This window comes from Coregonus clupeaformis, chromosome 13 (genome assembly GCF_020615455.1).
Source record: "Coregonus clupeaformis isolate EN_2021a chromosome 13, ASM2061545v1, whole genome shotgun sequence".
In the NCBI taxonomy this organism is placed as follows: Eukaryota; Metazoa; Chordata; class Actinopteri; order Salmoniformes; family Salmonidae; genus Coregonus; species Coregonus clupeaformis.
The window spans coordinates 23,437,046-23,449,231 of record NC_059204.1 but is presented as its reverse complement, the minus strand read 5'-3'; the positions used below and the strand labels follow the sequence as shown (position 1 = coordinate 23,449,231).

Genomic DNA, 12,186 nt, shown 5'->3' with positions numbered 1-12,186 from the left:
AGCTCACCGACTAGCAATCCTGTGTGGTTGGCTTCCATCTTCCAACTGAACAGATTGCTTTGTTGAGTTTATCAAGGATTTTTGGGAAAGAGAATACCATGTAAATTGGCTCACTGAATGGACTTGATATTTATAGCAGTAACTTGCTAAATTTATCCAAAGATAGACACTCATCTAGAATAATGGTCTGAAAATCTTTGATAAATGTGCAGCTTGGTTTTTCTAGAGTGTATCGATCCATGGCTGAGTTTGTGCCTGTTCTGTAGGTCCTGAATGCTGTCTTCCTGTGCACACGGCCTCCAAGTCTGTCTGTAATCAGATTGCCATTACTAAGATGCTTTGTTAAACTTTGCCATCATTCTTGAATGCAATCTTATTTTTTAAACCTAATAACTGTTGATTGTGGATGATGTGAGAATGGTTTTGAACAAAGAATTGTCAGGATAACTTTTAAAACCTCATACCGTCTCATTCAAATTGTTCTCTCTATTCGCAGGAAAATTTGTTCATCAAGTTATTTTAAAGGTCAGACAAGGCTTGTTTCATCAACCTTGTTGCCAAACTAGGAGCCATCTGGGTTACTGTAACATGATTATGCATTACTAGAGCAGTCATTTGCACAGCAGATGAGAATTTCCACTGAATTAAATGTTACTATTATGCAATTATAATTACATTAGCCATTTGAATAACTACATTACATGTCACTGAGTCACGATAGGAAATTGATATTGTGGCTCTGTGGTCTTTAGCTATGCTTACACCCAGGCCATGCAGACTCTATGTAGATATAGCTCAGTGGAGTGGCAGGATCGCTTTTTAATCCTACATAGAGCAGCCTAACCTATAACCTCACATGCCCCCGCCTACAGCCCCTCCCCGCCTCTCAGACACACACACACACACACACACACACACACACACACACACACACACACACACACACACACACACACACGCACACACACACACACACACACAGTCATGGTTGACTGTAACCAACGTGATTAGGCCCCCATGGAACTAGCAGATGGGATCCCAGCAACGCTATTCACATCCCAGAGGTCTAAAGAGGTGTCTGGCTGGATGTGATATTAGTCCACACTAGTAGGAGCAGATTCATGGTTTTATAATTATACGTCATATATTATGTTTTATTTATTCATCTATTTATTTGGGTATAAAACACTGAATACCACCTCTGCTAATACCTCTCTTTATTGAATAATAATGAGTCTGTGATGTGATGATAAGTTTAATTCTGGTAGTTTGGAATGATTATTTTTCTCAAATTATTATCTGTATGTGTCTGTCTAACACAGGCCTCAGACAACTGGCCTCTTCCCTGAACCAGGTGTGTGTTTAAGTGTGTGGATTTGATTAGGTTGGCAAGTTTATGTGTAGATGTCAAGATTATATTCAACGCATTCAACTTCAAATCAATCTCTCTCTGCTGCCTTCCAGGGCAATCTAAATATTGTAGGCATAACAATGTAGAACAACTTGATATTTGTCCCCTGTGATTTCATTGAATTAGGACAAGCAGCGAAACTCAATTCTATATTTGGTTTACATTTGTATCATACTTCTGCAAATGTTTGCAGTTTCTTGAATGGGATATAATGAGTGAGCAAGGAAAATTATCTGTATTACAAACGAAAACCTAATTATGTCAAAAATAATCAAGTTAGACTAGTCCCCTTTGTATTGGCTGTATAGTGCCAGTAGTGCTATATTTGCTGTAAGTAATAGTATGTCTTAGCAGACAGTAGTAAAGACCAGAACAGCATCTCAAACTCCTGGGATGGGATAGGCCTCAATAGAGCAGTGCATTGTGCAGGACTTGTCTTGTCATGGGCCAACCCCCACACTCCCCACACTCCCCACACTCCCCAGTCTCTTTCTTGTGCTGTTGTCATCTGTTGTGCTAGTCAGTGTCCCCTGACTCCCTCCCTCCCCTCAGTTTTGAGTACTGGAGTGTCTTGTCTCTCCATTTGCCATGGTGGTGTCTTGGTTAGTAAATCACAATGAATCACCACACCGTATTCCACTCAGACTGAGCATGCGCCCAGGGAGCGGAGGGCGAGGGCCATCTTATTAGCATTTTGCAGCCTTTGGTTGGGGAAGAGGGGATGCTTTCTCTCGTAACACATGAAGGGGGGGTCGGGGGGTCGGGGTCGTACATGTAAAGTGCTGACACACAACACATCGATTTTGAATCCAAGCATTAGAAACAAACAAAAAATATAAAGTAATAATGGTACAAAGAAGTTATGTATTGGGCCAAAAAAATATACTGTGACGTGCTTGTGTTTCTCTCTGCTTGCTCCTATTTACTGAAATATGAATAAATGCAAAAGCGGAAAAAGCAGTGTCCTCTTGGTTCTTTGTGTTGAAACGTATGGAGTAGGGTGAAAAAACAGTGGTTGCAGGTATTTGTTTAAATGTTTTTGTGTCTTTGTCTTTGTGAGACATGAGATGACTTTTAGAGCGTGAATCCACATGGAAGAGAATTTTGCCTTCAGATTTTCTTTAGCGCTTATCAAAGCTCATCAAAGACATTCTGGCGTGAGTTCTGACATCCTTTCAAGAGCTTGAATATTGCTGCTACAGTATATTAGAGCTGAGGAATATATTATTTTGCATCATGTGTCCCAATATATTCCAAGACCTCGCCTAAATTATACAGCAATGTGCAAGTCAAGGATGGGTAGAACATTATTACAGAATTAGATGTCATGTAAATACACTGGGCCAACAAACTGTACAAATGTACACAATGTAATGATTTATGAAATGTCTTTTTTTGGCTGTGAGAATGTGAGACATTTGGATATATTTTCTGAAACCATTTGAATCATGTAATTACTATATTTTTCAGCTTTATCTGGTATCGTGATTAGCTTTTTGAGGATGTGAAATCCTACATCTAGAAAACCTAATGAGTGACATTCTGATTCATTTGAAGGGTTGTGCTAAAACAGTACCACTACATACAGCTCTGTCAGCCAATCCGTGATACAGGCTGGGTGCAGACGCTAAAGCAACACCTGTGGGGCTGTGCACTACCCATTCCAAGGTAACCTAAAAACACATCCAGCCGCCACAAGCCACAAATCTGTCATTATCATTTGTAAAGTGAGGGAAAAAAGTATTTGATCCCCTGCTGATTTTGTACGTTTGCCCACTGACAAAGACATGATCAGTCTAAAATTTTAATGGTAGGTTTATTTGAACAGTGAGAGACAGAATAACAACAAAAACATCCGGAAAAAAAATGCATGTCAAAAATGTTATGAATTGATTTGATTTTTAATGAGGGAAATAAGTATTTGACCCCTCTGCAAAACATGACTTAGTACTTGGTGGCAAAACCCTTGTTGGCAATCACAGAGGTCAGACGTTTCTTGTAGTTGGCCACCAGGTTTACACACATCTCAGGAGGGATTTTGTCCCATTCCTCTTTGCAGATCTTCTCCAAGTCATTAAGGTTTCGAGCCTGACGTTTGGCAACTCGAACCTTCAGCTCCCTCCACAGATTTTCTATGGGATTAAGGTCTGGAGACTGGCTAGACCACTCCAGGACCTTAATGTGCTTCTTCTTGAGCCACTCCTTTGTTGCCTTGGCCGTGTGTTTTGGGTCATTGTCATGCTGGAATAACCATCCACGACCCATTTTCAATGCCTGGCTGAGGGAAGGAGGTTCTCACCCAAGATTTGACGGTACATGGCCCCGTCCATCGTCCCTTTGATGCGGTGAAGTTGTCCTGTCCCCTTAGCAGAAAAACACCCCCAAAGCATAATGTTTCCACCTCCATGGTTGATGGTGGGGATGGTGTTCTTGGGGTCATAGGCAGCATTCCTCCTCCTCCAAACACGGCGAATTGAGTTGATGCCAAAGAGCTCAATTTTGGTCTCATCTGACCACAACACTTTCACCCAGTTCTCCTCTGAATCATTCAGATGTTCATTGGTAAACTTCAGACGGGCCTGTATATGTGCTTTCTTGAGCAGGGGGACCTTGCGGGCGCTGCAGGATTTCAGTCCTTCACGGCGTAGTGTGTTACCAATTGTTTTCTTGGTGACTATGGTCCCAGCTGCCTTGAGATCATTGACAAGATCCTCCCGTGTAGTTCTGGGCTGATTCCTCACCGTTCTCATGATCATTGCAACTCCACGAGGTGAGATCTTGCATGGAGCCCCAGGCCGAGGGAGATTGACAGTTATTTTGTGTTTCTTCCATTTGCGAATAATCGCACCAACTGTTGTCACCTTCTCACCAAGCTGCTTGGCGATGGTCTTGTAGCCCATTCCAGCCTTGTGTAGGTCTACAATCTTGTCCCTGACATCTTTGGAGAGCTCTTTGGTCTTGGCCAGAGTTTGGAATCTGATTGATTGATTGCTTCTGTGGACAGGTGTCTTTTATACAGGTAACAAACTGAGATTAGGAGCACTCCCTTTAAGAGTGTGCTCCTAATCTCAGCTCGTTACCTGTATAAAAGACACCTGGGAGCCAGAAATCTTTTTGATTGAGAGGGGGTCAAATACTTATTTCCCTCATTAAAATGCAAATCAATTTATAACATTTCTGACATGCGTTTTTCTGGATTTTGTTGTTGTTATTCTGTCTCTCACTGTTCAAATAAACCTACCATTAAAATTATAAACTGATAATTTCTTTGTCAGTGGGCAAACGTACAAAATCAGCAGGGGATCAAATACTTTTTTCCCTCACTGTATGTGCTCATAAAATGTAATTCAAAGTCATGATTTCTTCGATATTTGATAGTGGCACAGTTTTGTTTTGAAAGTGACCCACCATGAATCTCTCTGTACTAGGATACAGTTCCCACCAGGCCAGATCTCTCCTTTATTTCTCTTCCATATGGAAACTAGAGTAGGGGAGTGAGTGAGTGAATGAGTGAGTGAGTGAGTGAGTGAGTGGTTATGTCTGTCTGTCTTTCTGTCTGTATGTCTGTCTGTCTGTGTGTCTGTGTGTCTGTGTGTGTGTGTGTGTGTGTGTGTGTGTGTGTGTGTGTGTGTGTGTGTGTGTGTGTGTGTAGTGAGTGGGTCTGTCTGTCTGGCTGTCTGTCTGTCTGGCTGGGTGTGTGAGTGAGTGCTTGCAAGTTGGCTGTCACATCCTATCAATCAAATTGCAATCAATCAACCAACTTTGGAGCCCTCTATGAGCTACTGGAAGATGCTAGATGCATTCATTGCTCGTGGTTAGATAAAAAATAGGTCAAGGCTAAACAAATTGCATGGCTGTGTAGTAAAATGTGACTGTTAAATTATTCACACAGATGACTAGAGATCGCCTATCCTTTTCTATTTTTAGAGCAACTGGATTAGCCATACCATGCAATCACTGTATTATTTGATATAACATTATTTTATATTATAGCAAAGTGATATTGTAATTACCCGCATGTTACCAGTATGATTATATAGAAATGATTCATAAACATGTTGGATAACACACCTACAGATAGATGTTTATATTAACACATAGTTATCCATCTTAACTTTTTTGTTGTATCATTGTTGATAATTTGATGTAATGATGTTATGTTGTTTGAGTGAGACCGGTAATCCAAATGTTATATCGTAGTACCAAATGTGATACTAAATATAAACATTCTTAAATGTTTATTCAATGTGTATTGGGGTGGGTTTGAATAGGGTGGGTGTACTGAAACTCTAGCTGGAAAGAGAGACAATTCTGCTACTAGAGAAGATTGTAAGTGCATGTTTTAATCTCCTTAAGTTTCTAGCTCATTTTAGGTTAGATTATTCCTGAATGTCCTATGGCTGTTTATCCTTGAACACCCTGAGCCTCTCATTAGACTCTCATTATTGCAATTAGTGTGCTTTAGCTTTTAGTCTGAGAAGGTTTCAGCTGAGAGATTCGATTCAAACTCGAGGAGCAGTGGCTATTTATTGATCTGAACATAGTTACACAAAATCCCTCGACAGAAAAATAATCAAATCCTCACTGATTGAAGAACAATGCCAACTTTTGTTCGGATTTGAGGAAGGTACTGTATGTGTCTTCTTTGTAAATGGCAACATTCTGTTCCAGAATGATGATTATGGAAAAAAATATTCATTGTTTAAGTCCACCAACACAGTCTTTTTGAGCATCTTTAGGTTTAGTGACAAGAAACCAAGAGAGTAGCTTTGTCTGAGACTGAGCTTCATGACCCCACAGTATCAGTCTGATGTTGTCCACTGATATGAGCAGTCACAGGGTGCTCAACTCAGCAGAACCATTTGTGATTGTCCTCTAAGAAACACCTCATCTTGTGTCTCTTTGTTTTTGTCTTTTTCTTTATATTTTAACTATGTGCTGCCTCACCTCCTAGAGAGCCTAATGGTGAGGTTCTCCGACCCAGTGATCATCATTCCCAGGGTGCCGTTGGAGGAGAACCAGAACCACTGCTGGAAAGACCCGAACCACGGAGGAGCGGCGGAGTCGTGCGCTTTTCCCCGGATGTAAAGTAGAAGTAGATCCACTTGATCTGCACTGTAGGGACATATTGTACTGTAGGCCTATTGAATACAGAGATGGACTAATGTCCTGATCTGTTCTGTACTGTAAATATCTAGTATTTTCAACTGAGTTCTATTAAAAAAGAGAAATACCCCATTAAGAACTCCTCTGAGTGAAGTTAAACCCATATAGGATGCACGTAGCGTGTTTGAAACAGCTTAATGGCAGTGCGGTCATAGCTGTTTGAGCAATTGCAAATGCAAAAGGTGCTATAAATAGAATTTCCGTTACATGCTCTTGTTTGAAAATAATGTGTTTTATTGGTAATGATGTTAGAAATGCCAAATCATAAAGTGCTTATTGAAAAAATTAAACGGTACTGTACTGTATATTGATACATTCAAATGCAAATAAATATAGATAACTAATGGATTTACTAATCTGTATTGTATTGTTATTGGTGTGTGAAGCTTACAATAAACACAATTCAACATGTGAAACACACTCACATAACAATATCAAGGTTCTCAGGCCACCCTTTTGTAAAGCAGAAATGCTTTAGGACACATTCATTTTTCATTTACTAAATGAGTTCCATTCTAGTCAAGTGAATATTTATGTGCGAGTGCTTGGCTGGAGCAGCAGTGTGAAGGAGGTTTGAGGTCTTGGCTGGAGCAGCTGTTTCTCTGTCACTCCTCATATTACTCTTCATTAAATACCCCTCTCTCGTTTATTTGATTGGGCAGTAAAAGATGAGGAAAGAGTTAGTATTAAATAATAAGGATAGTCAGTGTAGACACCGAGACATCTGCCTGTACAGATGTGCTCTGCAGCCTCCTCCTCAATGTGCCTACCCCAGAGGAGTAAACACACGCATGCACACAAGACTTTGATGTGAAGCCTTCACATCTTCACATGATGCCACAAGGACTTGAGTTGCTCATCAGGATTGGAGGACTCGTATCTCATCACACACAAGTCTCCTCCTACTACCAGTAAACATCTAGTTAATACAATGTTCAAAAGCAATGAATAGGAAATCATAGCCAACAAACCGTCCAACTAGAATCTTTTTGTACAGTTATTGTCGGTTATAATGATTAGAAGATATTTCAGTAATTGTCTATATAAAGCTGTTGTCTATGACAGGGACAGATATTTTTTTTCTCACCCACCTACACACAATAACCCACAATGACAAAGTGAAAACATGTTTTTAGAAATGTTCGCAAAAAAAAATAAAAAATATCTCCAATACTATTCACACCCCTGAGTCAATAATTTGTATATAACAATTCGGAAAAACATAATTCCACTTTGACATTATGGGGTATTGTGTGTAGGCCAGTGACAAAAACATCTAAATTCAATCAATTTTAAATTCAGGCACAACACAACAAAATATGGAAAAAGTAAAAGGGTGTGAATACTTTCTGAAGGCACTGACTGTACAAAACATTAAGAACACTTGCTCTTTCCATGACATAGACTGACCAGGTGAATCCAGGTGAAAGCTATGATCCCTTATTGATGTCACTTGTTAAATCCACTTCAATCAGTGTAAATGAAGGGGAGGAGACAGGTTAAAGAAGGATTTATAAGCCTTGAGACAATTGAGACATGGATTGTGTATGTGTGCCATTCAGAGGGTGAATGGGCAAGACAAAAGATGTAAGTGCCTTTGAACAGGGCATGGTAGTAAGTGCCAGGCGCACAAGGTTGAGTGTGTCAAAGAACTGCAATGCTGCTGGGTTGTTCATGCCCAATAGTTTCCTGTGTGTATCAAGAATGGTCCACCACCCAAAGGACATTAAGTCAACTTGACACAACTGTGGGAAGCATTGGAGTCAACATGGGCCAGCATCCCTGTGGAACGCTTTTGACACATTTACATCATTTAGCAGACGCTCTTATCCAGAGCGACTTACAAATTACACCTTGTAGAGTCCACGCCCCGACGAATTGAGGCTGTTCTGAGGGCAAAAGAGGGGGGTGCAACTCAACATTAGGATGTTTTGTACACTCAGTATATACTGTATATGCCATTTAGCAGACCCTTCTATCCAAAGCGACACAGTCATGCGTGCATGCATTTTACATATGGGTGGCCCCAGGAATCAATCCCACAACCCTGGCAGTGCAAGCGCTTTGCTCGACCAACTGAGCCATACAGGACCATGCAGTAATAAGACCTCTTAAAGTAGTGAATGTCCTCACCTTCAGCGGTAATTATGTAGATGAGGTGCTTAGACCAAGCCCTGGCTGATAATGGTACATAAATGGACAATGGGCTAAAAGTAAGAGGAAGAAAGAAGATTAATTAGTAATGACCTGTGTGAATTCTGAGCACTGAGAAGGGACTGGTCTGAAAGCCCAGGGAGATGACTGAACACAGACAGACCGACTGTTAGGGCAATAAATGTTGTCTGTGCCTGTCCTATCTGTCACAGAGACAGACAGACTCAGATAAATGGACTGGGGATGGAAGGGGGGGACAGAAGGATCAAATTGCAGCCTTTCCATGGATGTGTGGCTCAGCTGCCTCCTAGAATGCTGTTTATTGGATGTTAAAAATAAATACATTACTCTTCCGCGGCCCGCCTAATCCCCAAGGTCCATGTCATATTTATGGAAAGGACACCACAGACACTCATAGTGGTACTTAACAATGGGGGTTCTTTGGAAATTCAGTGCAGCTTGCTGGGTCTTCTTATTCACTCTGTGAATGTTATGGATGAACCAACACATCTGCCCACCATGATATAATGATTTGAAGACAGGCGCAGGAATACGTATTAGGGTTTTTTGAAAAACGACGGGGACGAAGCCCAAAACAAACACGTATATATATATATATATAACAAAAGGATGTAACCCAAACAAAAGAGCGAAGTGTAACCTCTAAACAATACACGGGACGAAACCCGTAATAACAAGAACACAATACACGGTACTCACGAGACCAACGGACATGGGACAATAATCGACAAGGACAATGGGGAACAGAGGGCACAAATATACACATACTGATCAGGGGGAATGGGAACCAGGTGTGCGTAATGAGACAAGACAGTCCGGGGTTGGTGGTAATGAACCAGGTCAGTGACGCCTAGAAGGCCGGTGACGTAGACCTCCGGAGCTGGTGAACGGAATGAGCAGCAGTACCGGGGGGATCCATGAAAGTCCTGATATCCCTAACAAGGTAATTGAATGTGTTTAAAGCCAGATTAATTGCTAAATGAATCTCTAATTAGGTCATTAGATCGGGGGGAAGAATGCATACAACAAAATTGCAGAGGTGGATCATTGGGAATCAAACCTATGGAGCTTAAAATCATTCAATGAATTTGATTGAAGGAGGATGTTATTCTGGTGGGTACTGAATCTACAGTTCACTCAGCTTACAATGTGGGTATAACTGTAACAACCCCCCAGTGCACACTGAGGCTGCGCCACAATTGTTTCCATGGAAACGGGTTGCCAGTAAGGGCAGGCGGGGGGCTGTAAGGGTTAATTGGGGGTGGGGTTTATATGAGCCCACCTCAACACAGATGTTAACCCCCCACCCACCCCCCAGGTATCCAGGGCTCGCCTCTCAGAGAGAGGAAGATGTGTGTCACAAAGGACTCACCTACCAGGATTATCAGCCCTCATTAGCAGAAGGCTCTGCGGTTTGAACTGAACTGGAAGGGATTTGATACTGTGAAGTGGTGGTGTGAAGTCATCATACACGATGGGCCCGGCCTGCACATTTACACTTGCACGCAACGCAGACATATAGACCACCAAGTCTTTGATACATTTGATAAATGTGCTATAGCTTAATGTAAATCACCCAAAAGGTTTATGAATGTAACCATATGTAATTAATGTTATCATAATACTGTGAAATCACATCTGTTGTCCTACCTACATGTGAAGGGGCCATGTTTTTTGTTGTTGTTTTTTTACAGTGGTTTCATGCAATGAGCCAACAGTGTCCTCTTGTGTATGGATCATTACAGTACTTCTAAGATTGGATCACAAATTCAACATAGGTGCGTACTGTATTTCACCTCATTAATAGAGACTATGGGGGAATATTCTCTTCCTCTGCTACAATCAATCCAATATACAAAACATTCCTTTTTATTTCTATGGTTTTTATTAACATATTTCACATATCAGCAGGTCAATATTTCAGGACGCGTTAGCTATTGACTTAAGAAGACTTCAGGATATGCTGATAAAATAAATGCAATTTCCATAATTAAAAACGGTTATAGAAAAACATGTTTAAAATGAAATAAAGTGATTGCAGTATATACTGTACCAGTCAAAAGTTTGGACACACATACTCATTCAATGGTTTTTCTTTATTTTTACTATTTTCTACATTGTAGAATAACCGTGAAGACATCAAAACTATGAAATAACACATATGGAATCATGTAGTAACCAAAAAAGTGTTAAATAAATCAAAATATATTTTTGATTTTAGATTCTTCAAAGTAGACACCCTTTGCCTTGATGACAGCTTTGCCCACTCTTGGCATTCTCTCAACCAATTTCACCTGGAATGCTTTTCCAACAGTCTTGAAGGAGTTCCCACATATGCTGAGCACTTGTTGGCTGCCTTTCCTTCACTCTGCAGTCCAACTCATCCCAAACCATCTCAATTGGGTTGATGTTGGGTGATTGTGGAGGCCAGGTCACCTGATGCAGCACTCCATCACTCTCCTTCTTGGTAAAAATAGCCCTTACACCGACTGGAGGTGTGTTTTGGGTCATTGTCCTGTTGAAAAACAAATGATAGTCCCACTAAGCATAAACCAGATGGGATGGCGTATCGTTGCAGAATGATGTGGTAGCCGTGCTGGTTAAGTGTGCCTTGAATTCTAAATAAATCACTGACAGTGTCACCAGCAAAGCACCATCACACCTCCTCCTCCATGCTTCACGGTGGGAACCACACATGCGGAGATCATCCGTTCACCTACTCTGTGTCTCACAAAGACACAGCGGTTGGAACCATAAATCTCAAATTTGGATTTCCACCGGTCTAATGTCCATTGCTCGTGTTTTTGGCCCAAGCAAGTCTCTTCTTCTTATTGGTGTCCTTTAGTAGTGGTGTCTTTGCAGCAATTCTACCATGAAGGCCTGATTCACAGTCTCTGAACAGTTGATGTTGAGATGTGTCTGTTACTTGAACTCTATGAAGCATTTATTTGGGCTGCAATTTCTGAGGCTGGTATCTCTAAGGTAACTCTGGGTCTTCCTTTCCTGTGGCGGTCCTCATGAGAGACAGTTTCTTCATAGCGCTTGATGGTTTTTGCGACTGAACTTGAAGAAACTTTCAAAGTTCTTGAAATTTTACGGATTGACTGACCTTAATGTCTTAAAGTAATGATGGACTGTCGTTTCTCTTTGCTTATTTGAGCTGTTCTTGCCATAATATGGACTTGGTCTTTTACCAAATAGGGTTATCTTCTGTATACCACTCCTACCTTTGGTTGAGAGAATGCCAAGAGTGTGCAAAGCTGTCATCAAGGCAAAGGGTGGCTACTTTTAAGAATCTCAGATATAACATATATTCTGATTTGTTTAACACTTTTTTGGTTACTATATGATTCCATGTCTGTTATTTCATAGTTTTGATGTCTTCACTATTATTCTACAACGTAGAAAATAGTAAAAATAAAGAAAAACCCTGG

The 12,186-nt window shown here is 40.8% G+C and overlaps 1 protein-coding gene across 4 annotated transcripts in view; it reads left to right on the top strand.

The window, feature by feature from the left end:
• LOC121579775 (microtubule-associated protein 6) overlaps positions 1-6,930 on the top strand; it is a 60,916-nt gene extending 53,986 nt beyond the window's left edge. For 2 of the 4 annotated variants that reach the window (XM_041894660.2, XM_041894659.2), the window contains exon 4: positions 6,366-6,930. In XM_041894660.2, the coding sequence (XP_041750594.1) occupies positions 6,366-6,499 (134 nt within the window). In that variant the 3' untranslated portion in view covers positions 6,500-6,930. Of the gene's footprint in view, positions 1-2,968; positions 3,080-6,365 lie in introns of those variants that run through there. The other 2 variants (XM_041894657.2, XM_041894661.1) reach the window with 2 other exon arrangements.
• Positions 6,931-12,186: the final 5,256 nt, after the last annotated feature.